At 33.8% G+C, this 27,562-nt stretch overlaps 2 protein-coding genes and 1 pseudogene across 2 annotated transcripts; all 3 read left to right on the top strand.

Annotated features, from left to right (window-relative positions):
• Positions 1 to 13,980: 13,980 nt before the first annotated feature.
• On the top strand, positions 13,981 to 18,195 carry LOC107768950 (methyl jasmonate esterase 1-like; annotated as a pseudogene).
• Positions 18,196 to 22,322: 4,127 nt separating this feature from the next.
• LOC142175183 (uncharacterized) lies at positions 22,323 to 23,782 on the top strand. The gene is made up of 4 exons (XM_075241762.1): positions 22,323 to 22,497; positions 22,684 to 22,830; positions 22,993 to 23,267; positions 23,378 to 23,782. Exons 1-4 carry the CDS (start codon positions 22,323 to 22,325, stop codon positions 23,780 to 23,782), a joined length of 1,002 nt encoding a protein of 333 aa, XP_075097863.1.
• Positions 23,783 to 24,121: 339 nt separating this feature from the next.
• LOC107768948 (uncharacterized) lies at positions 24,122 to 24,904 on the top strand. Its single transcript, XM_016588126.1, has 2 exons — positions 24,122 to 24,307; positions 24,503 to 24,904. The coding sequence occupies exons 1-2, from the start codon at positions 24,122 to 24,124 to the stop codon at positions 24,902 to 24,904; spliced, it is 588 nt and encodes a 195-aa protein (XP_016443612.1).
• Positions 24,905 to 27,562: the final 2,658 nt, after the last annotated feature.

Genomic DNA, 27,562 nt, shown 5'->3' with positions numbered 1-27,562 from the left:
TAGTGTTATCAGCTAGACTCGATGATAGGAAGCTTAGGTTAAGGAGTAACAAGAGTAACAGAATCAGTGAAGAGGAATAATAGAAATTTAAATTAACGGCTAGGATTAGTTTCGAATAAATGAGCTACAAGGGGTAGGATTTTGCCATGTTAGCTGAGGTTTTTATAACTAACACTCAATAGAAATTGGAAGGCGATGGATCCAGGGTCATTTTTCACTCTTATCTCACCTTCTCGCTTGATCCCTATTTCTTCTCTTTCCTTCAAACTCTGATCATTTTCTCTCTTCATTTCTGCAGATCTCAGTCAACTATGGAGCTTACTAGTAGTAGTTAGTTGTTTCATTTTGTTATTTGTATTCCGTTCTTTTCCAGTTATAGATAAAATAAAAAATTATCCCAAAATCTTTCTTTAATTCACAATATAGTTGATTAAATTCTCAGATCCTTAGCGAGATAACTACATGAAAGTGCCTGACCTTCTCTCTTAATTCATTCCAATGAGCTACTAAGATTGTTCCAAGTTCATTCATTAGGCTATTGAGAATAATCTATTCGCCTACTTTGTGACCACTCCAAAGAAGTTTAATAACCTTAGGGGTTGTTTGATTACCGTGATAAGAAGTACTAATTCGAAAATATAGTATGAGATTGTATTTATCTCATGTTTGATTATATATATTAGTGATGGTATAAATTTTATACTAATATGATAAAATTAGCTATCTGTTATAAAATAAAAGCAATGCAGTAAAATGTAAATAAAAAGAGATCGAAAGAAGGAAGAAGTGTTTTCTTCTTTCACTTTGGTGTATCTTTCCATTGCAATTACATGGCCTTTTATAGGCATAAAAAGTAAGATGATGGACATAAAGTTGGAGATTTAATCTTTAAGTTATTCACAACATGGACATTCAATGTAGCGTCCAATGTACAAACTATTCATAACACTCCCCCTTGGATGTCCATGTAAGATAATATGCCTCATTAAGAACTTACAAAAAAAAATTTGGATGTACATAGTTATTTATAATATGCATTGCTTGCTGCCTCATTAAAAACCTTACCAGGAAAATCCGGTGGGACAAAACCTTGGTTAAGGAAAAGAGTCCAGCGTGTAGTTACTCCCCCTGATGAAAAATCACTTAATGTCTCGAAGACGATGCATTCCAATCTTATATATCAGCTTTTCAAATATTGAGGTTGGTAATGCCTTAGTGAATAGATCAGCCAAATTATCACTTGAACGAACTTGTTGTACATCTATTTCACCATTCTTCTGAAGATCATGAGTGAAAAGAAATTTCGGTGAAATGTGTTTTATTCTATCTCCTTTGATATATCCTCCTTTCAATTGAGCTATGCATGCATCATTGTCTTCGTACAATATTGTTGGAATATTCTCTTTCGAAGAAAGACCACATGTTTGATGAATGTGTTGAGTTATAGATCTGAACCAAATACATTCTTGACTTGCTTCGTGAATGGCTATTATCTCTGCATGATTTGAAGAAGTAGCAACCATAGTTTGTTTTGTCGAACGCCATGATATGGTTGTACCTCCACTTGTAAATAAATAGTCTGTCTGAGATTGACCTTTGTGTGGAACAGACAAATATCATGCATCTGCATAACCAATATGATGGCTTGGATTCATTTGAATAAAATAAACCCATATCAATGGTCCCTTGGAGGTATCTGAATATATGTTTAATACAATTCCAGTGTCTTTGTGTTGGTGAAGAACTAAATCTTGTCAATAAGCTTACTGAGAAAGCTATATCTGGTCGGGAATTATTAGCAAGATTTGCACTAAGATATGGTACTTTGGCACCAAGAAGCTCTTCATCATTTTCATGAGGTCGGAATGGATCTTTCTTTATATCAAGTGATCTCACAACCATCGGGGTACTCAATGGATGTGTTTTATCCATATAAAATCACTTTAAAATCTTTTTGGTGTATGTTGATTGATGGACAAATATTCCATCTTTCATATACTCAATTTGTAGACCAAGACAAAATTTTGTCTTTCCAAGATCTTTCATTTCAAATTCTTTCTTCAAACAGTCTACTGTTTTTGGAAGCTCCCCAGGAGTTCAAATGATATTTAAATCATCAACATACACGACAATTATAACAAATTCAGATCCAGACCTTTTTATAAAGACACAAGGACAAATTGGATCATTCTTGTACCCTTCTTTCAACAGGTATTTACTCAAGTGATTGTACCACATACGACCTGATTGTTTCAATCCGTATAAAGATTTCTGAAGCTTTATTGAACAAGTTTCTCGAAAACTTTTATATGCTTCAGGCACTTTAAATATCTCAGGTACTTTCATAAAAATGTCGTTGTCTAATGATCCATACAAATAGGCTGTAACAACATCCATTAGATGCATATCAAGTTTTCTGGCACTGCCATATTTAAGAGATACCTGAAGGTGATAGCATCTACTACAGGAGAATATGTCTCCATATAATCAATTCCATGCCTTTGGAAAAACCCTTGTGCTACAAGTCGCGCTTTATATCCAACGACTTCATTTTTATCATTTCATTTTCGCACAAAAACCCATTTATACCCTACTGGTTTTATGCCTTCAGGTGTTCGAACTATGGGTCCGAAGACTTCACGCTTTCCAAGTGAAGTTAACTCTGCCTGGATAGCGTCTTTCCATTTTGGCCAATCATTTCTCTGTCTACATTCATTGATAGATTTTGTTTCAAGAACCTCATCTTATTTCATTATTTCAACAGCAACATTATAAGCAAAAATGTTATCGATAACAATATTATTTCGGATCCATCTTTTCCCGGTTGAGACGTAACTTATTGATATCTCTTCATTCTCATTATTTTCAGGTACATGGACCTCCCCTAAGGTCTTATCATTTGTTACATCTTGGGGCTCTTCTTGAGCCACTACCTCTGTGTTATGTTCACTTTGATCACTTGCTCCTTTTCTTCTTCAGGATTTTTATCTTTAGAACCGATTGGTATACCACATTTCAAGCATGGCTTAGACTCATTTGCTTTAATTAATTGTCCTGCGGGGATATCAACTCGAATTGGAGCATTAGCAGCTGGAATATGTGACTTAGTCACCCTTGGTAGGTCAGTGAATGCATCTGGCAATTGATTTGCAATATTTTGTAAATGAATAATCTTTTGAACCTCTTTTTCACATTAATTTGTTCGAGGATCTAAATGAGAAAGTGATAATGCATTCCAATCTATCTTCTTTTTCAGCTGCTTATTTTCTCCCCCTAATATTGGATATACTGATTCATCAAAATGGCAATCAGAAAATCTTGCCGTAAATAAATCTCCAGTCATCGGCTCTAGATATTTTATAATAGAAGGAGATTCATATCCAACATATATCCCCAACCTTCTTTGAGGACCCATCTTTGTGCGTTGTGGTGGAGCAATTGGAACATATATCGCACAACTAAAGATCCTAAGATGGGAAATATTTGGCTTCTAACCAAAAGCCAATTGCAATGGGGAGACTTTATGATAACTTGTGGGCCTTATTCGCACAAGTGCTGCTGCATGTAAAATAGCATGACCCCATATTGAAATGGGAAGTTTTGTTCTCATAAGCATTGGTCTAGCAATTAATTGGAGGCGTTTGATCAATGATTCCGCTAGACCATTTTGTGTATGAACATGAGTAACCGGATGCTCAATTGTTATCCCAGTTGATATACAATAATCATTAAAGGCTTGGGATGTAAACTCACCAGCATTATCAAGACGAATTGTCTTAATTGCATAATCTGAAAATTGTGCTCTTAGCTTTATTATTTGAGCCAACAATCTCGCAAATGCCATATTGCGAGTTGATAATAAGCACACATGTGACCATCTTGTAGATGCATCTACCAAAACCATACAATATTTGAATGGCCCACATGGAGGGTGAATGAGCCCACATATATCACCCTGTATACGTTCCAGAAATGCAGGGGATTCCATCCTAACTTTAATAAGTGATGGTCTAATAATTAATTTTCCTTGAGAACATGCAGCACAAGAGAATTCCTTAAATTGAAGAATCTTTTGATTCTTCATTGCATGTCCATGTGAATTCTCAATTATTTTACGCATCATATCAGAACCAGGATGGCCCAACCGGTCATGCCAAATAATAAAATTATCTTGATTAGTAAATTTCTCATTTACTACGGCATGTGTTTTCAATCCTGCTAATACTTGTGTAGTATAAGCCGGAGGAAAGAGTAGGTAACATTTCAAGCACATATTTCTTACCGGACATTATTGTAGTAATATAAAAATATTCAATATTTTCATCATTTGTAGTCTTAATATGATAGCCATTTTGGCAAATATCTTTGAAACTTAATAAGTTTCTTTGAGATTTACTACAATATAGTGCTTCATCAATAGCCAAATTTGTTCCTCCTGGTAGTAATAAATCGGCTCTTCTAGAACCTTCAATTAATCTTGTACTACCGGATATTGTATTAACATTCGCTTCTTTCATTATCAAATAAGAGAAATATTTCTTATCTTTTAAAATAGTGTATGTTGTAGCACTATCCAGAAGACATATATTATCTTTATTAATCTTGAGTCCAATTGAAGTCTGGGGAATTTTCATATTCTTCATAAAAAAAAGACAAATAATACATCATAAAAAATATGAAAGACAAGCAGAAAAAAAACATTAAGAAATACATTAGGAATGTAGAAACTAGCAACACATGATGCATTAGGAAAATACACTCAAGAAAAATAAACTAGTTGCAAACATAAAAATAACAATTTTTATAGCTCTATTCCCCAGTAAGATGATTAGTTCTTCAGTCAATATCCTCAAAGGAGTCTCCAGCTTCTAAATGAGTAATATTTGTTAGGCCTTCAAAATCATCATCTTTATATGCAAGATGTGTCTTAAAATCATATTTGTTTGAGGGACCTGCTCCATCATCATTATTTTGAAAGGTCAAGTGTGCCTCCACCTTATTTTCTTTTTTTTCTGAGGGAGGCTTGATAAAGTTTGACAAAATGTTCTGGCGTACGATAAATGCGTGTCCAATGACCTCTCATACCACATCGATGAAACATACTAGTTTTACCTTTTGAATGATTAATTTGAGAAGCCTTATTGTTCTCCAATTTATTTTCACCATAATGACGATAATTGTTTCGTCCGCTGCCACGTCCACGTTTACGACCATGTCCACGACCACAGTAATTATTTTATTTTCTTTCAAACTTATCATATGCCTGCTACAACATTCACTTCCGAAAATAGAGCTGACCCAGTGGGACGGGCTTCATGATTTTTCATTAATAGAGTATTATTCTGCTCTGCCACAAGTAGGCATGTGATTAACTTAGAATATTTCTTAAAACCTTTTTCACGGTATTGTTGTTGTAGCACCACATTTGAAGCGTGAAAAGTAGAAAATATTTTTTCCAATAAGTCCTCATCTGTGATAGTGTCTCCACATAATTTTAATAGAGAACTTACTTTAAAGATAGCAGAATTATACTCACTTACGGTTTTAAAGTCTTGCAACCTTAAATGTATCCACTCATACAGAGCTTTCGGTAATACCTTAAGTTTTAGGTGGTCATACCGATCCTTCAAATTAATCCATAATTCAAGTGGATCTTTTACGGTTAAATATTCAGTTTTTAACCCTTCATGTAGATGATGACGAAGGAAAATCATGGCATTCGCTTTATCCTGATTTGATGCTTCATTTCCTTGTATAATAGTATTTCCAAGACCTTTAGCGTCAAGGTGAATTTCAGCATCAAGGACCCATGATAAATAGTTCATCCCAGTGATATCAAGTGCCACAAATTCAAGTTTTGATAAATTTGACATAGTGAAAACTATCATAAAAGATGAATAAGTTAGAGAAATAATTATAATAATAAACAATTAATGAAAACAAAACGATTAAAGTAAAAGAAATGAAAATAGAGTTATATCATGTTAACAATCTACTATTTCATTTTATTCTTGCCATAAAGTAGAAATTACATGCTTGTTTCATTTCACTTTATATTATTGAGATATATGTGTTAATAGAATTGATCGTGACTAACATTATTTATATGTTCCAATAAATATAAAGTAATTAAACTATAAAATTATTGCTTGTCAATTCATTTCTCACAGTTCTTCAAAATGCATTAAAGATATGTTTTGATCCAGGGAGTCCAGAAATATTATAAGTATGACATTAGTGCATAGCTAGTTTGATGACTTTGAGGTCCTCTAAGAGTTGAGCACGGAAGGAAATAGTTATTTTATTACTGCAATGTATTTAAACTATTTAAGATGCCCAAGAGCACAAGTAATCTGCAAACAGTGAGCATATGATATGTACTGACATAAATAAAATGATTATAATGTTACATACCTTAATAAAATATGGCTCAACTTAGCGGGAGTTAAGAATAAAATTAGAGCTTCGTGCTGATAACGTGTTATAAAATAAAAGCAATGCAGTAAAATGTAAATAAGAAGAGATAGAAAGAAGGGAGAAGTGTTTTCTTCTTTCACTTTGGTGTATCTTTCCATTGCAATTACATGGCCTTTTATAGGCATAAAAAGTAAAGATGATGGACATAAAGTAGGAGATTTAATCTTTAAGTTATTCACAACATGGGCATCCAATGTAGCATCCAATGTACAAACTATTCATAACACTCCCCCTTGGATGTCCATGTAAGATAATGTGCCTCATTAAGAACTTACAAAAAAAATATTAGGATGTAAATAGTTATTTATAATATGCATTGCAATCTCACCTAGTAACCAAATGATCCTTTAATATTTTGCTAATTCCAATGTCTCGTTAAGTTGATTAACGTACGGTAGAATACAGCAAAGTTGTACCTTGAAGTTGTTGATTATTTCAAAGTGCAAACTTTGGAAGGCAATGGTTTTGACACGTCGTTGTGCATAAACAGCAGAAGCCGGGGTATTATCACTTCTAATCCGCGTCAGAAACTATTTATATTTAGTAGATTAAAAAATACATAAAATTTGTATAATTTTTATATATAACATACAGATATATATATATATATATATATAAAATATACAAAAGAAATATTTTTTTTAAAATATTATTTTAAGAGCGGCTATATAGCGTTACTTTCCCAAGAAGCAACATGCCAGTTTCGAGACAATGCATAGATTCTCAGTTAAAATAGCACGGTATAGCCAGTTTTCGAACTGATCATTCAAAAATAACCAGTGTTTATCAAGTTAATGAAAAATAGCCACTATTTTGCTGCAACAGAGACCGGTCCAACATAATATACTAGAGTTCGGTGCACCTATGTATGAACTACAGCATATTACGCTGGACCGGTATACTTTGCTGGCTCCAGTATAATATATTAGAGACTGGAGCACCGGTGCTCCAAACTCCAGTATATTATGCTGGATAGATATACTTGCTGGAACTCCAGTATATTATGCTGGAGTTCTAGTGTACTTATGTTTGAACTTCATCATATTATGTTGGAGTTTCAGCATACTTATCCTGGAACTCCAGTATAATATGTTGGAGTTCAAATATACTTATGCTGGAACTCCAGCACAATATTCTGGCGTATTTTCCGAGTTTTGAACAGTATTTTTGCTCAGATTTATCTTTACAAAAGTGGCTAAATTGCGATTACTTTTGAAATTAAGTTGTGATTATAAATCTGGCTATTTTTGAATTATTCCCAGATTCTCATTTAGATAACACTGTTAAACAAGGAGTACAAAATTTTTAAAAGGAGCTTATTCAATGACGAGAATTTTTTTTGCCCAACTTATATGTATATTCTAAAATCTCTTACCTACAATATCAAGTTATTTAAACTAATATAAAAATTAGCTCTAGGCACTCTGCCTAGTAAATTTACTCCCCCGCCCCCCCCCCCCCCCAAAAAAAATGTAAAACAATTATAGAAAGGTTCTCAGGTAACACTATTTCCCTCTCCCATTCAAATTCAAGGTTTAGGCAGATTCATCAAGAAAATTATTTAATAGCATTAATATAAGAGTTTTAATTGAGTTATACTTTATATCTTCTCAAATTACATTTTCTATACCTCATTTTTTTTAGATTGTTTATTGGATTAAAGATAGATTTGAAAAAAAACTAACTAATGCTTTCTTGGTTTCTCAAAGAAACTTACAATATATTGATATAGCTTCTATAATACTAAACTAAATCGATTAAATTTAGTAAATGAGTTAAAACTAAAATGGACAATGTGGTCGAGGAAATGCAGGTAGGTCAAATTTTGCCCTATGTGTGGCTCTTCATTACTTACTCTATTTCGAATTAAATTCTCATTAATCAAGTATACTTGATTATATATATACCTACCTCTGTTTTAAAAGGTAAAATTGGGACTCGCTCGGGGTTCGCCCCAGGATGGAGCACTCGTAAATTGCTCCTGGACTTATGTGTGGGGCTTAGTTCCGTGAGACTTACGCCTTGGCCATTGGGGCTTACGCCCCGGACACACTCAACGCCCAGCATACTGGGCTCGCCTAATAGAATTTTATGCAATTGTATATAACTAACTTTGTAAATCCTCAAATTTTCTTAATAAATCATTGACTATTCAAAATTACTTTTTTCTTAATCATAAATCATTAAATTGAAAGTATTTTATGTCATAATTAAAATAAAAATTATTACACATTATCCACTAAGACTACTATGATGGTTAATTTTAAATAAATCTTTCATTTAAAAAGTATTTATTTATTAACTTTTGTTATGTCTTTACTATATAATAGTTCATAATTATTTTTATAATTATTTTTCTAAATATTATTTTTTTCACGTTTACGAGATACAATACTTATTAATTTAATATCTCAGTATTAGCTAGTAAGTATTTTCAAATAAGTAGTTGTCATGGTATTGCATGGTGAATTATGTGTCACTTTATTAACTTAATGAAACTTAAAAATAAATTATGCTAGAGAATCATATTTAAATTGTGAATTATGTTTTTATATAAATTCTCTTTCAAATAAAAGCATATTAAATAAAAGGAGTATTTTAAGAAAAATATCAAGTTATAATATCAAAATTCTTTCAAGATTCATTACTCCTTAAGAGATACATATAAGATTTCGTACTGAATACATTATTTTTGATGTTTGAGTTGTAACAGCGTTGCAGCTAATTTGCATATTATGATATATGTCATACTTTTCATATTATTCATAGTTGAATTATAATTTATAAATATTTTAAATAAATTATTTGTTATAATTTTGTGATTTTAATGTAATTTTAATAATTATGTTTTATTTTATACTATCTTAAAATTTTTGAAGTTAGTAAAATTTAAAAATCCGTGGAACTTACGCTCCATGTCCTAGGGCTTACGTCTTGCCTCGTCAGAGGTAAAACGCCTCGCGTCATGCCCCCGCAGGTGTCTGATTATACTCTAATTTCAAGTAAGCATACTTGATTGATCTCTTTATTTCAACTATATCTGTTTATCGGGCCGGGCTGACCCGTTTTCAGCCCGCTTCCTCCCGAGTCAGCCCGCTACTGTTCACGTTGGGACGGGGGCTGGGTTGTGTACGTTCACGTTTAGACTAACGGTGCCCCGAACCCGTTAAGCCCGACTTTCCTTAACGGGCTGAACACGGGCTGCAGCCCGTTAACAGCCCGGTTTCCGTTTGAATTTTTTTTTTAAAATTAAATTGGACCGTTCCCAACGGACAAATTCAGAAATGACCGTTGGGGAACGGCCAGAAATTGCAGAAATGGCCAATTTCGGCCCCCTCATTAATAATATAGCCCTCCCACCCCAAAATCTATAAATAGCCCCCCTTCTTCTTCATTTTTTCTCACAAATTCACTCTCTTACTACTCTAATTCTCTCTCAAGTATCAAACTCTCAATTCTCTCTTGATATTATAGTTCTTAAATTCTCAAATCTCAAATTCTCAATTATTTATTATTTCAAGTTTCATCAATTATTTAGTTTAGCCATTACAAAATTTTTATTATCAAATATCAATTATTCAAGCAAAGTGTGGTATCAATTATCAAGTATTCAAGTATTATCAACTATCAAGTTTCGGTCTATCAATTGAAGTTTGAATTTTGATATCAAAAATTCAAAATTAGTGCGGCATAAGGAATCCTGGTACACTCGTTCCATCTCTTTCTCTTATTTGGTGTACACTTATTTTATTAATTAGTTTCTTAATTTAGTTTCTTAATTTAATTTCTTATTTGAATTTCTTAATTTAATTTCTTAATTTAATTTCTTACTTTAATTTGTTACTTTAATTTATATAATGGATTTACTTAGAGCGGCCAAAAAAGCGTGCACTAGAGGTGGTAGTAAGAAAACTTCAAAAAGAACAAGAGGTGGTGTTGGTTCTTCTAGTAGCTTTACACATATTTCTGAAAGTTCACCTGAAAATTTAAATGTAGATTATGAGCGAATGCAAGAAAATTATGGTGTAGATGATGATTTAGATGCTTTGTTAGATGATATTCAATCACACGATAATCTTGACACATCACCACCTACACCTGGTAATGCTAGTCAAACTCAAAATGTTAGGGGTGCAGGTGCAACAAGTAGGTCTCCTCTCCCTATTAAGAAGAATCGACGATTAAGAAGTAAGTGTTGGATGTTTTTTGAAAGACTAGAAGATCAAAAAAAATATGTAAAATGTAAAATTTGTAGTGAACATTATAAATGTGAGCCCGTAAAGGAGGGGGAACGGGTCAACTTCGTAGGCATATGGAAGAGAAACACCCTCCTGAATGGGGAGTAGATGAGTTATCTGGGCAACAAAGACTTAACCCGAGTACTGGTGGGTTATTTGGGAAATACGATATTAAGAAAGATCGGGAAGAATTAGCTAAAATGATTGTTTTAGGTTGTTTACCTTTTAGTTTTGCTTCTTCACCGTATCTTGTTACTTATATTCAAAGAATTTATAACCCTATGTTTAAAGGTATTCCTAGAAGTACTTGTAGAGCTGATATCTTTAGGCTTTTTGGACAATATCAGACATATATACGTTATTTGTTCGCAAGTCTTCCTTGTAAAGTTTCTCTTACTTCTGATATTGGTCGTGCTGTGAATGGAAATGATTATTTGACTGTTACATGCCATTGGATAGATGATAATTTTTGTATGCAAAAACGTATTATTGCTTTTAAATATGATGAAGATCAAAGTCATACTGGTGCATTTATAAGTAATACTATACATGAAGTTGCTATATTTTATAATCTTGCAGAAAAAGTTTTGTGTATGTCATTTGATAATGCTTCTAACAACACTGCTGCTATTACAATATTAAAATTGCATCTACACCCACCAATTCCTGAAATATTTCATGTTAGATGTGCATGTCATATTTATAACTTGATTGTGAAGAGTGGCCTTGAATTATTTAGAGATGAAATTACTTTAATTAGGAGAGCTGTTGGTGTAATTCAAGGAAATAATAGAAGTGCTAGATTAAATGCATTTAAAGAAAAATGTGTACACTATGGACTAAAACCAAGACTCATGCCTGAAGAAATAGTTACTAGGTGGAATTATACTTATTTGTTTTTAAGATGTTGTTATAAATATAAAATGCCTATAACTGAAGTTGCTAATTCTCATTGTACCGATCCTAACCGTTTGTTAACATCTAAAACTTGGGAAGTCATTCATGATGTTATACAATTTTTACAAAAATTTTATGTGGCTACACTTGAGTTTTCTGGAGCTTATTATCCTACCATTTCAAATGGTTTAGTTCATACTGCTGAAATTTCTCTTTTACTACATAATTTGAAGCAGAAAGAAGGATATGCTACTGTTGTTGAATCTATGCTAGATAAGTTTATAAAATATTTCTACCCAATTCCCTATATTTACCTAATTGGTGCTATTTTAAATCCTACTGTCAAAATGATAAAGTGTCGCCAATTAATTAGAGCTTTATATACTTATATGGATGTTGGCCCAACTGAAACTCCTGATATTGACACTTGTATTTCTGAGCTACACACACATTTACAAACTTTATATAATTATTATGCTAACATTGTTGATGCTTCTTCGGTTGTAGATGCAAATATTCCTTCAACTAATCCTTCAACATCTGGAACAACTATGGATGATGATGATTGTGTTCAAGATTATCAGATTTGGTCTACACTAGGAGAGCATCAACAAACCAGTAGCAGAAATATTGATGAACTACAATTCTACTTGCAAAAGTCACCAGAGCCCCTCACAAAGGATTTTCTACCGCTGAGTTGGTGGAGGAGCAACTCAAATCAATTTCCTGTTCTTTCGGCCATGGCTCGAGACGTGCTAAATGTGCCGATTTCAACAGTCGCATCAGAGAGCGCATTTAGCCAAGCAAGGCAGCAGCTATGAGATACCCGTCATTCATTGGGCAGCAACGCTTTGGAAATTCTAGTGTGCTTCAGAGATTGGATAAGATCAGAATGACGAAATCAAGGGCGTGACGAGGTAGACGAAGAGGAGGACCAAGAAATTGGAAATATAATGGTTTATGGTTCCCATTCAACCAATCCCGAAAACCAAGAACCTCATGTTGACATGGAAGAACTTACAAAAATGATGCAAAGCATGTAATGTACTATTTCTTATTTTTTATAATTATTGTAAACTTTTAAGTTTTAATTTGCAAGTTCAAAAATAAAAAAAATAAAAAAGAACTTGCAAATTAATTTGAAATATTAAAAATATAAATGAAAGCCTTCGGAGTTTGTTCCTTACATTTGCCTATTGGTCTTATACTCTTATTAAATAATTTTTTGTAGCCACTTACTTTCCAATTTAAATTTTATAATTAAAAAAATACAAATTTCAAATTTAAAACTTTAAACTTTAAACTTCAAAGTTTAATTCTAACCCTTAAAAGTTTGCAAATACTTAACTATCAATAACATTGAATAAGAAAAATAAAATTTAAATTAAAAAATAAAGAAAAAAACTGGAGCCCGGCCCGCCGTAGCCCGTTTGAGCCCTAACCCGTATGGGCCCACAAAAACCCGAAAAAATACAGCCCACTAAGAGCTCGCTAATAGCCTGCCCGCTAACCGAATGGGCTGGGGTTTTTCCCGTTCAGCCCGTCCCAGCCCGCCCGATAAACACCCTTAATTTCAACCCCAACTTTCATAACAAATGCATTATCGCGCATTAATATTTACTTGATTTGAGCTCTGCAACTTTGAAGTTGCAACTGTTAGAAATTAAATATGTGATGAAAATATGTTAGTTAGTTTGATGGCTGGGAAGAATTTAATTCTATCTTGTTAAAGTTTAGAGTTTGAAAAGTCTCCAACTTTCCCAGCACTTTAGTTACTCACTCCGGTCCACTTTATTTGATTTTTTTGGGTGTGTGTAAAAAATTCATCTTTTAATGTTAATTAATAATAAAATTAACTATATTAGTCTTAATTTATTTATTAGAAATACAAATATATATTTCTAAGTTCTTCCATTAAAGGGCAAATTTAGAAGAAAAAAATTTAATTCTTTTTTGATATCTTAAAAATTAAATATTGCGAACAAAAAAACAAAAAGTCAGTTAAAGTGAAATGGAGGGAGTAGTTTGTTATTTTTAAAACGTAAAATATTAGCGTAAAAGACAAAAGCAAGAAGAGAGATATGAAAACACGTGTTTCAAGGATTTCCTTTGAAAGCTATGTGTGTAGTTACTAAAGAGAGAAAAATTGGACATTGAGAGAGGACCACGTTTCGCCCACAGTAGCTCATAACTGAGCAGTCATGCCAAAATTAGCCAATGAAATGACAAAAGCACCCTCAATTTACATTATAATTTCATGAAACACACATATAACATATTTGACTTTGAGATGCCTGTAGAGTAATTCGTGCACTTTGTACACCTAGCCAGGTTTTTCTCCTACTTTCAATCAATTTGTAATTACTCTTTTATTTGTGGATATATATTGTTCTACAAATAATCTAAATATAAAATATCTTCTTTGTAAAGGGACCAAAAACAAGCATTTTACTTAATTCAAGCTCAAATATACTTAACGAAATATCACAAGGGGATAAAAATCAAATTTGATCAATAAATGAGAGCGACCTAAGAAGTATTGGGGAGAGGTGATCAGACAGGACATGACGCGACTTAGGATTACTGAGGACATGACCCTAGACAGAGAATTATGGAGGTCGAGCATTAAGGTTTTAGGTTAGGGGAAAGTTGCGAATATTTCTACAGCACAATAGAGTGAGACTAGCTAGTTAGGAGTTAGACTAAGAATGTCATTGGTCGTCTATTGATGCAGGGCTTTACCTGCTAGTTTTTACTATACCAACCATTTATTTCGTATTTCGTATTCTGTATTTCATATCTCTTACATTGCTGTTATTGTATTATGCATTTTTTATGGTACTAATATATCGGCTCCTGTTGCTTTTTTTGAGCCGAGGGTCTCCTGGAAACAACCTCTCTACCCTTCGCAGTAGGGGTAAGGTATGCGTACATATTACCCTCCTCAAATCCCACTCGTGGGATTATACTGGATCGTTGTTGTTGTTGTTGTTGATCAATAAATGAGAGATCAAAAGTGCAATTATAAGAGAATATATATTTTCAGAATCTATTGCTATGTAATCATTTTGACCCTCTACTCAAGAAAGTGAAATGGAAAAGGGCAAAAATCATCACTTTGTGCTAGTTCATGGAGCTTGTCACGGTGCATGGTGTTGGTATAAAGTGGTGACAATTCTTAGAGCTGAAGGTCAAAGTTAGTGTTCTTGACATGGCTGCTTCTGGAATTCATCCAAAACATATTGAAGAGCTCAATTCCATGGCTGAGTACAACGAGCCTTTGATAGAATTCATGGCTAATTTGCCACAAGAAGAAAGAGTTGTCTTAGTAGGTCATAGTATGGGTGGCATCAACATTTCTCTTGCCATGGAAATGTTCCCTCAGAAGATTTGTGTTGCTGTTTTTGTCACTGCTTTCATGCCTGGTCCTAACCTTGACATTGTTGCCGTTAGCCAACAGGTTTGACAACGAAATTAACTTCTATACAGTTGACAACTCAAATTTTTTTATGCTATCAGTGTATTTAACCTGTTATAGTAGATAAATTACTTTATTTTTTCCACGTTACTAATATTTTCTAAAGACATTTATATGTAATTATTTTCTTATATGACATGATATTTTTTTGTTCCACCTATTATAGCAGATAACCTATCTAATATTTTAGGTTACTAATATATAATTCATTTCTGTAGAAAATTATATATAGTACTAATATTACCATAGTGTAAACTTATTAGTATCTTTATGCTATCAGATCGCACAAAAAAGAACTATTAAAATGCATAGAAAGTAAATTAGTAACCTGATAAAGTAAAGTAGTTTATCTATAGAACACTACATATTGATTATACTTAGGGATGATAATTTGAGCTCAAGTCCATTTGACTAGTCCAACCCATCCAAAATTGGGCTGGTTATTGACCCGTTCGTTCGTTAAACTCAATCCATATTGACCCAACTCATTTCAACCTATTTAAAGTTGGGATATTTTTTAGCCCAAATTGATTCATGAGTAATTTAGCTAAAATATATTTAAAATAACTTTTTTTTAATTTGATATGTTATATATGACCATAACAATAGGAAAAAAAGTCTTAATTGATAATTAAACAATTCATAAGAAAACAATACACATAATTAAAGTTTGGAAAGAGTTGGCGGGTTGAGCTATGACCCAAATTTTAGCCTAACTTGACCCAACCGATCTCAGCCCAAGTTACTATTGGCCGAGTCACTTGACCGCCCATTTATTAACTTAGTCCATTTTAACCCACCCAAAATTAGCAACCCACCCACTTGACACCCCTAATTATACGTAATAGTGTTATAATCTTTTACACTATCAAGATGTCTGTGTTATATTCTTGTTCAATTGGTCCGAACCGAGTCCTTGTATTCAGGGGCGGCTCAACAGTATGTGGGACCTAAAGCCAAACTTTAATAAAGGCCCCTAAGTTTTTTCATATTTAAAAACTCATTTAATAAAATTTTATTTTGAAGTTTATTTTTCTAGCTTTTTGAGATGTAAGTTTTTTTAATAATTTATTTATAATCGATTTCTTAACTATGATTATATATATATATATATTTCTACTTTCTAGAGTTATTATTCAATTCTTTTAGGATTTTTCTATTCTTTTAGGATTTCCAGCTTTTCTAAAACGTCTTTGTTAAACTCTCACCAACTTCTTCTTCTTCTTGGATTTCATTCTCTTCTATCTCAATTATATTAGTAATTTGTTTATCTACTATAAATTCTTCCTATTTTTGGGGATTGTATTAAAGTTTCAATTCTTCTCTCTTTTTTGGTATTTTTAATATGCGAATTCATATTTCTTTGTTGACATATTAAAATTCTAATAAATTAAAAAAGATAATACATATACTTACAAAAAAAGATATTTAAAAAAATTTAGATCAAAGTAATAAAAAAAGTATAGAACAATTGAACCCAGTTTAACAAATATTCATAGATAACTTGATATTACTTTTGCTTTTTCAATATTTTTGGTGCAATGCAAGCTTGACAAAAAAAGAGTTCAAAATTTCTTTTTGCTATCATATTTGGCAGAATATTTTATGAGACAGTGGACTTATAAATCTAGAAAGGCTAAAAGGAATATAAAAGATTAAGTAAAAACTAGTTTAAAGAGAAAGTAATAAAAGTAACGCGGGTCTTGTGATAATAATCCTAATATATAAAGGAGACAAGAAATATATTCACACGTAAGTTACTATTTTTATTCCCAAATTATTTTTATCGGTCCCATAATTTCCTTATTTATGAAAGATATACTTTTTTTTATATATACACTAAATAATTTTAAAAAAGATCATCAAATACAAATACAACTATTTAATACAGTACCAGAAAAGTTTGGGCCCCTCTAGATATGGGGCCTCAAGCAATTACTTGAGTGGCTTTACCCTTGAGCCGCCCTTGCTTGTATTTCTGCATTACTTGTAGGTAGTATGTACTACTATTATCTTGCTGATACTAAGTTATAATTAAGCATTATTTTTGTTTGCAAATTGCCAGTATAATCAACAAATGGAATCACATATGGATACTGAATTTGTGTACAACAATGGACAGGAGAAAGGTCCAACCTCCTCCTCTTTGGCCCTGAAGCTTTAGCAACCAACTTTTATCAATTGTCCCCTGCTGAGGTGAGCATGTATCAATTATAGACTGATTTTTCCTAATTTTCACAATTTTTAGTTTTACATATGATCACCAAATGTTACCCACTATAACAATAAAATTATGCAAACTTTTCTTTTTTTGTATTAGAGAAACTAAATTTTAGTCATGACCTTTTTAAACACATTAAATAATTGCACTATATGTGAACTTTTCAGAAAATACAAATGACTGAAACGTCAAATTGTGACCCTGAGTAACTGTTTTTTTCTTGGTGGGCATAGCCAAATAGTTGACTTTTTGACATTTTTTTTGAGCCAGAAAATTGATATTTTGATCATTGTATTTATTTTCTGAACACATCGCACCATATTCATCTACTTTAATGTGACATAAAATAATTTTATTGTTACAGTAAGTAAAGTAATTCTATGACTTTAATGTTATAGTGAAGTTAACCTTTTTTTTTGGCTATGACACTATTGATGATGCAATTGAAACAGAATCTTACTCTTGCAACTTATTTGGTGAGACCAGCACCATTGTTTGACGAGTCAAGCTTATTGAAGAACTCCACACTCACAAATGAGAAATATGGTTTGGTTCGTCGTGTGTACGTTGTATGCGACAAGGATAACGTGCTTAAGAAAGAACAACTACAGAGGTGGTTGATCAAGAATAATCCACCGGATGCTGTAGAGTTGATTCGTGATACAGATCACATGGCGATGTTCTCCAAACCTCGGGAGTTATGTTCTTGTCTACTTATGATTTCACAAAAATATCATTGATTTTCTTGCCTTGCTACTATTAGACGGGAAACATGAGGAATATTTAAACAAAAGGAATAGATTTTCCTTTGTTTTTAAGGCATGTCTTTGTTTATGTATGTATCGTGGTAAAAAACTGCACAATCAGCAATTAAATATATTTTTTCCCCAATTTATATGATATTTTTCTTTTCTAAATTTATCTCAAAATAATATATATACTTTATATTTAAAAATAATTTAACTTTAAACTTCTGATCAGACTTATTTTGGACCATATATTCAAATTCATGTCCAGAATACCCTCACATAAATGAGACAAATACACACTAATCTATATATAATTATAAAGCAGAGCTTTTAACAGCTTACGTGGCATATCTCATTGAACAGGAAATACATTTATCTAATTTCTGAATTTTTTGAGCTTTTCTCCTTGCTTTAAGTCTTATTTAGGGTTCAGTTACACGAAAAGACGGCTTTTAAAATTTTTCGAAACATTTCAAACAAAAAGGTTCACCGCTTCAATTCCGAGATACCAAAAGCAGAGAATGAAACAACAAAACAGATTTAATTCGATTGGCGCTTCATTGTTTTGGAACCTTCTTAATTAGCAACTCTAACTCTTTTTTTTTGAAATCTTTCTTTCTCTCTCTAAAAGTTTTCTCTCCCTTCTCTCTATATGTCAAACACCAAGACAAACCCCACCCGTCCACCTGAACCACCTGACCAAACAAAGGAGACATCGACAACTCAGCTAACTACCCCCCCCCCCCCAAAAAAAAACTCCCTCTAACCAGGTAACGGCTAGCCCAACGCTAATAACCCCAAGGCCACCGTCGGAACCACCACCGGAATCCCAACTACAGTTATAACACCACCAGAAAACACCCAACATAATTCTTCTGATACCAACTAAACACCCAATTCCTCTGATAACATCACCCAGATTACTAACCACTCTGTTTACCCAAAAATCTCTACTAATTTCGATCAACCCCAACCCAAAATCAGTCACACAAACGACCTTACTAAAGAAGCCCAACAAATCATGCAAATACAAAATAGCAAACAAATACCTAATCCCATCCTTCCTAAACAACAAACTGAGGGATTTCAAGGGAGTATTTCCACCAAAAGTAAACAATTGGTTTCTAAACCAACTTTTGCAGCCACTTCCAAACCAACCTCAAATCTACTGACAATGACACCATGGTTGAGATTCAACATGGCACACATCTTGGTAAACCGGCAATTTTCTTCAAGGCGGAGGATTACTTTGTTAATTTAGCAAAAGAATGCAGATTCACCATCATTGGTAAGTTCTATTGAGGTAAACCATCCATGGAGGAAATTAGGAAGACTTTCATTAGGCAATTCTAACTCTCTGCCTCGATCAAGATAGCATATTTCGACCCTATGCATGTTTACCTTAATTTTGCTAATGAAGTTGATTAAAATCATGTCTTTTCTAAGGACTATATAGACATTGGCGATGCCCCTATGAAAATTCTCAAGTGGACTTCGGATTTCAAATCAAAGGAGGAAACGCCCATTGTTCCTGTTTGGATCCTAATTCACAAACTCCCCTGACACCTATTTAAATGGAATATTGTTTCTAGACTAGTGCAAGATGTTGGTGTGGCAGTGGCTCTGGACCTGGCAACCTATTCTAAATCTAGAGGCAATGTTGCAAAGGTTAAAGTCGAGATTGATCTTTTAAAGCCTAGACTTGATAAAATATGGCTAGGCTATAAAAGATTAGATGGAACTGATGATGGAAAGTGGCTTGATATTGAATATGAAAAGGTTCCAAGCTATTGTATGTATTGCAAAATGCAAGGTCACTATGAGAGCTAATGCAGAAACAAGATCCGTGATGAAAGAATAAAAGCTCAAAAGGAAGCTCAACTCAACAAGGAAAACGATCAAAAAAGAGATAAGCCAAAAGAAGATGAATTTCAAACGGTTTCTAAGAAGAAGAGTGCCAAAGTGAGGTTTTAGAACAATAGTTATATGAAGATGGCCAACAAACCTAATGAGCATAACAGGAAGATCAAAGATCGAATGAAAGGCAAAGAGAGAATCATCAATCAGTGAACCAAGATGTGAGAGGTAAGGCAAAAAATGGAATTGTTATCAATGAGCCTACCGCGATGCAGAAGCCTCCCATGAAGGAAGATGTACTTGGTAAAGGTAAAAACAAAATGGAGGAAAAAACAAACAAAACAACATTTAGAGGAGTGAGAAAAATATTAACAAAAAGAAGAGGGTCGGAGTGAAAAAGAAGAACCAAATCATCAATAGCAATGAAGCTCAACTCCAAAACACAACATTGGAAAAAGGCCAACCAAGCAGCAAGAAAACTGATACAACAACCAAACCATCGGAGCATAATACTAGCAACAAAGAAGACAACAACAATCCCATTGACAATGATCAAAACAGTAGACATTTGTTCCAGGAGAATAATACCAATGGTGAGAACAACACCAATCTCATTGAGGAGGAAGGCAATAATAAACGCGGACCAGAACAAAACAACAACAAAAACAACCATGTAATTGATCTAGGAGATGCCCATAACACATATCTTAAACTTATTAGTGGTACCATCTTAGAAGAGGATAAAGAGAGTGAAAATATGTACATCTCCAATAATACTCAAATGGCAGAATCATCCTTTGAGGATGATGGGGAAGAGGACAACGAAGAAGATGGTGACTATGAGGATGATATGAGCATTGAAGAAACTGATGATTTTTAAAGTGTTGGCAGTGAAAGCTTTCAGAATGAGGATCAACCTGTGAACCATACAACTGATGATCATGCGGCATAACTAATTGAAACTTCAATTCCAATGCTTTAGTGGAGATAAATGTAAGCTCTGAAATTGATAAGATTGTTGAAAGAGCTCACCTATCACCTAGAGGTAGAGGAAGAGGCAGAAATAACATCAAGAGAGGCAGCCACAAACCAAGAGGAAGAGGAGGAAGATTCACCTATCAACAAGCTGTTGTTATACCATAGGAACAAAACCTCTTCAACTGATTCATGATGTTTAAATACTTATATTGGAATATTAGAAGCATCAACTCTAGTGGTGCTTTTGATAGACTAAAGCAAATTATCCGACTTCAAATTCTTCCTTTCATTGCTATTAGTGAACCTTTTCACAAGGTAGATCATCTTGATAAGTTCAGATCTATGCTAGGTTATGATAATGCTCGTACCAATATCAATAGTCAAATATGGATCTTCTGGAATAATGATCTGAACTACAATGTGGTGGAGAAATTAGATCAACAGGTTACTTGTATAATTGAATGGATAGGAACAAACATCCTTGTTACTTCTGTTTATGCAAAATGTGATGCTGGTTTGAGAGAACATCTCTGGAATAACCTAAGGGATATCTCCCATAATTATAAGCTCCCTTGGTACACTGCACAAGATTTCAATTGTATTATTGATCCAAGTGAGAAATAGGGTGGTAACCTCCACAGAATATCCAAAAGCATGCCTTATTGACCCAGGCTTCTCAGGTTCACAATTTCCTGGTGCAATGGGTGGTCTCCTAACAGAAGAGTATGGAAAAGGCTAGATAGGGTGCTGGTTAACCAAGAATGGATGAATAAATATGACTCTACTAATGTCAATCATTTAGTTAGAACATGCTCTGATCACTCACCCGTCCTCACTATTGCTAAGAATACTTCACAGCCTACTATCAAATATTTCAGATTCTTAGATTTCTGGACTAATGAAAATGGTTTCAAAGAGGTGGTGAAACAGGCTTGGGATATATAGGTTCATGGTTCCCCTATGTGGAAATTCCACTTGAAACTAAAAAACACATGCAGATGCCTATCCCATTGGTCTAAGACATCTATTGGTAATATTTTTGACAATGTCAAGGATCTGGAAAAGAAAATGGATGATCTTGAATAAAAGACCATTACAAACAACATTGATATCAACAGAGCTGAGCTTAACTGCATAAATGCTCTTCTTATCAGGGCCTATAAAACTGAAGAATATATATGGAAGCAAAAATCTGGGATCAAGTGGTTTGTGGAGGGGAAGTGAATATTAAATTCTTCCACTCCATTGTCAAGGGTAGAAGAAAGAGGTTAGCTCTTAAAAAGATCAAGCTAAGTGATGGCACCTAGATTGAAGGAGATGAGCGTATTGCAAATGAAGCTATATCCTTCTTTCAAAAGCAATTCACTAGAGAACATACAGACTCCAATTTTTCCATCCTTAATTGTATTCCTAAAGTTATCAATGAAATGGATAATGCTGGCCTTACAGCCATACCTTCAATGGAGGAACTGAAAGCTGTCGTTTTTTCCATGAGCCCATCCAGTGCACCTGGACCAGATGGTCTTTTTGGAAAATTTTATCATTCCTGTTGGGATATTATTAAGGATGATCTTTTACTAATGATCAATGATTTCTTTGCAGGTAACCAAATTCCAAAGTTCATGACCCACACCTGCCTAATCCTCATCCCTAAAGAGGATAATCCTCAAGCCTTCAATGAACTAAGGCCTATCAGCCTTGGCAATTTCTCCTGCAAAATCATATCGAGTCTAATGAACCAAAGATTAAGACCCCTTATGGACAAACTTATTTCTCCTTACCAAACAGGCTTTATCAAAGGAAGCTCCATAACTGAAAATATCATGATGACTCAGAATATGGTCCATAATATTACAAAACCTTCCACCAATGGGAATGTAGTATTAAAAGTGGACATGCCTAAAGCATATGATCGAGTCCCATGGGAATATCTCTGTAATATTATGAGGCATTTTGGTTTTAATGAAACTTGGATTGCTATGATTTGGAGACTTATGTCTAATATTTGGTATTCTGTAAATGTCAATGGGAATAGACAGGGGTTTTTCAATTCCTCTAGGTGATTAAGATAAGTGGATCTTTTATCTCCCTCTATAGATAGTAATGGTCCTGTTATATCTCATTTATGTTATGCTGACGATACAATTTTGTTTTCTTCAGCTGAACCTGAATCCTTGAAGATCATGATGGAAAAGATGGAGACTTATGAGAAAACCTCAGGACAACTAGTGAACAAAGCCAAATCTGGTTTTTATGTCAACTTCCAAGATGATGATATAAGAATCAACCGAATCAAACAGATTACTGGATACAATCACTGCCACTTTTCAGTGCAATATCTTGGATGTCCTATCTATATAGGAAGGAAAAAAGTTGTTTATTTAACAACATGGTGGCTAACATAGCCAAAAAACTCCAAGGATGGCAAGGTAAATTTCTAACCTATGGTGGCAAAGTTGTTCTTGTTAAATCTGTTTTGCAGGCTATTCCACTTCACACTCTATCAGTGTTACATCCTCCCAAGGCAACTTTCTCTCAGATTAAAAAGATCATCTCTAACTTCTTTTGGGGAATGGATGACAACAAAAATAAGAAGCACTGGATGGTTTGGAAAGACATGTGCTTCCCAATCGAGGAAGGCGGAGCTGGCTTCAGATCTCTTAAAGACACATGTAATGCCTTCTCTGCTAAAATATGGTGGAAATTTAGAACTAAAAAATCCCTTATCAAAGATTTTCTCGAAGCTAAGTATTGTAAAAGGTTTCATCCTGTTGCAATAAGAAAAGCTCAATGCCAATCTCAGTTTTGGAGAAGAATGATGGACATCAAAGAAAAGGTGGAACCTTATATCTCATGGAGTCTTGTAAGAGGGGAGATCTCCTTCTAGTGGGATTCTTGGACAGAACTTGGGCCCTTGGCTCACCTGGCAATTAACACCAAGACTCCTAAAAGAACTATGGTGAGGGATTTCTATCATCAAAATACTTGGAATCAAAGTAAATTGAGGAGAATCCTCCCTTTGCATGTGGTCAACTATATCAAAGACATCACCTTCAATATTGATAAAGAAGATAGACCCATATGGACCCCGGATCCTTCAAGGGATTTCTCTTACAAATCTGCATGGCACATTCCGAGATCAAAGAAAGGAACTACTCTAACAGGTATGACTATTTGGCATAAAAAGCTTCATTTTAAAATTTCCGTTTTTATGATGAGAGTGTTAATGGATAAAGTAGCAACTGATGTTGCTATTAAAAGATTTGGGGTGAATATTGCTTCTATATGTAACTGCTGCTTTAATAACCATTCTGAGGAATCTACTAACCATCTACTCAGTGATAGTCATATTGCCAATCTAGTATGGTCCTTCTCTTGTAACTCCTGTGATATCATATTGGTCAAAGGCCAGGTAAGACACAGAATTATGAGGTGGTGGTTGACTAAGTCCAAAAATGAAGTTCAGAAGACAGTTCTTCAGTGCCTGCCCTCAATCATTTGCTGGCAAATTTGGAAGAATAGATGCTCTGCTAGGTTTGATGAAAAGTGCATGTCCCATCATTTCATCATCCAACAAGTGATAAAAATGACAAATATGCTTATCTAGACGAGGTTCACAGATCTTCAGCTCCAGCACCTATGGCAGGACACGTACAGTAGAATTGAGAAGCTTTCCCCTGCTATTCATTGTCAGATTGTTTATTGGCAAAAACCTCATGTGGGCTGGGTTAAACTTAATGTTGATGGCTGTAGCAAAGGTAACCCTAGTCCGGCAGGTGGTGGTGGTCTTATCAGAGATCACCATGGCATTTTAATTGAAGCTTTTGCAGAATTCTATAGAGATTGTAGCTGTAATATTGCGGAAGCTAAAGCCATGATGCGAGGCATCAAAATGTGTATTTCAAAGGGCTTTACAAATGTTATAGTTGAATCGGACTCGTTGATTCTTCTTAACTTGATCAAAAGGATAAGGAATCCTCCCTGGAGATTCACAGATACTATTGAATAAATCCACAACATGACCAAGGATGCTAACTTTCTATTTTGTCACACCTTGAGAGAAGGAAACAACTCTGCTGACAAGCTTGCTAACCTGGGCGAAGAATCCAAAATTGATTCTATCTTCAATAAGGCTGTATCATTACCTTCGAGTGTTAGAGCTTCAATGAAGTTAGAAGTTGACGGGGTCCCTAACATCAGATTCAGACAGAAGAAAAACAAGTTTGTTATCAATGACAATACCTAGCAGCAAGTTTCTTTCTCACACCTTTTTGTACATAGCATCCTTGAGTGTTACTACAAATTACCCTAGGATGCACAACTTCCTTCCCATACAAGCAAAATACTTTTGTTCAACTGTGTATCATAGGATGAATGTTGTCACCTATCACACTCAGGAGCGGAGCTAGAGTGTAGCCAGTGGGTTCGGCCGAACCCAGTTGCTTTGGTTCAAACCCTGTATTTGTCTTAAAAATTCATTGAATATGTATAAATTATTAATTTAGAATTCAGTAACTTAAAACGATTAGAATTCCGAACCCATAAGCTTGAAATCATGATTCCGCCTCTGATCACACTGTCTTGGAGGCCAAGGCCTATGCTTTCCTCCGTATAATTATTATTTTTGATATATATACAAGTTGGAGTCACGCCTTAACTCCTCCATCAGGATGATGGAACTATAATTTTTTTTTAAAAAAGTCTGATTTTTGATAAAGCCCATATATCTCAAGCTCGAGCACACATCGACATCAATGTGCTTCGGGGAGGGGGGGGGGGGGTAATTTTTCCCGTACCTAATACTAATCCCCTCTAATTTTGTTTTCTATTTTATATCTTTGGTTTATATTGACAATGATCCTTGAAATTCATGAATTAAGTGTTCTTAGCTACTCTTTAGATTGTGGAGTATCGCAATTACATCCGCTTACAGCATCCAAGAAATTTTTTGGATTTTCTTCTCTCATTTTGCATTGGTAAAGGAATCATGGAAAAAAAGAAATTGAGAACAGAATTATTTAATTTGGTGGAAGCAATTTTCGAACATTTCTAGTATTTCAAAAAAAGAACAGATATTATTATAATTGAGTTTGTTTTGCATATATCATTTGAATGGTAGAAGCCTATTCTGATATTATTCTCTTCAGACGCTTATGGTGTTGCTAAGCGGAGTAGTCTCTTTCATTATTCCAATTATTAATGCAGAAGATGGTCCTGCACAACATCAAAATCAGGCTTGTACCTCCTGGAAAATATATTGGTTGTCCCTATTTTTGTGTTACAGTAGGATTCCATGAAACTTTTTTTTCCTTCATTTTTCTTCCGTTCGACATCCTTCACATTGTTTATTTTGAGAGTTGGTTAGTGTTTGTAATTGGTATTTGCAGCATTAGTAGGTTCTATTATTATATTGAAAGTATCCTTAGTTTTGATATAACTTTTCAGCTTATATGCATTTTCACGTTCAACGGAGACTGAAAATATATATAGTCAGCCTGTATTACAAAACATAACACATGTGAATTTTTCTGTTTATTATTTTTAATTACATTTGAGGGGTTTAGAGCTTGTATCTTGGTAATATAGATTTACCTTGATTTTTACAAGCTATTTGTTATATATATTCCACGGAGAGTTGGAGACTAATTGCCAGCCTTGATTAGTTTTTGTGTTAGTGCTTAATCCTGATAAATAAAGAATGCAATAGATATTGTTTTGTGAAATGGACATAATTGTTATATTTCATATTGGTGTATGCCTCCACTTTGGTCCATACAATAGGAACGAAAGCAGGTTTAGAAAAAGGTGACCAACTATATTTTGATGAATTGATAATACAAATAATATTTTCTTGCATCACTGATTGCATGCTAATTTAGAATTTAATCTTCCCGGATTATGGTTCAATTTAATTAAATGAAGATAATAAGGAGTCATATTTGTTATTTTTAACATACGGCAATATAATTAAGAAAATCATGACTGCTCAGACCAAACTATAGGAGTATCCAATTAAAAAGAAGATGGAGTTTAAAAAAAAATGAGTTGCCCGTGAAAATTTATAGACCTATTTGAACATATTACTTGCTTTTCTTTTGTGTGGTACAATCAAGTTATTCATCACAAAGATTATTTTTGTTGCATATATGGATGAAACAATCCTATTTATCTTTTTTTCCATCTCATTTCCCCCCCTTATTATTTATCATGATCCAAAAACTACCCGGTCGTGATGGGCCTAACGTGGTACTAGGCAAGCCGATAAATTACCAAAACAAATCGATATTCTCATTTCAAAAATAATTCCAAAGCTATTTAATATAAAATATTCATAAATGAGTTTAAATTAAATCAAAACAAAAGTGCGGAAAAGAAAGCTCGACATTGGGGTGTCACTAATCATGAGCATCTACTACAACCGTCTGACAATATCAAGACTAACATAGTCTGGAAACAACTAAATACAACTAAGGGAAGATAAAGAGGGAGGAAAGGAGGGCTGCGATCACCAGACAGCTACCTTGCTAACTCTGATGGATCTACAACTGAATAATCAACACTTGCTACCGTATTCAGAAATGCCTGGATCTGCACATAAGGTGCAGGGAGTAACGTGAGTATGCCAACTCAGTAAGTAACAACAGTAAATAAAGACTGAGAAGTAGTG

The sequence above is a fragment of the Nicotiana tabacum genome, chromosome 21, assembly GCF_000715075.1.
Source record: "Nicotiana tabacum cultivar K326 chromosome 21, ASM71507v2, whole genome shotgun sequence".
Taxonomy (NCBI): Eukaryota; Viridiplantae; Streptophyta; class Magnoliopsida; order Solanales; family Solanaceae; genus Nicotiana; species Nicotiana tabacum.
The sequence above is the reverse complement of the archived record's forward strand: the minus strand, read 5'-3'. Positions and strand labels throughout refer to the sequence as shown.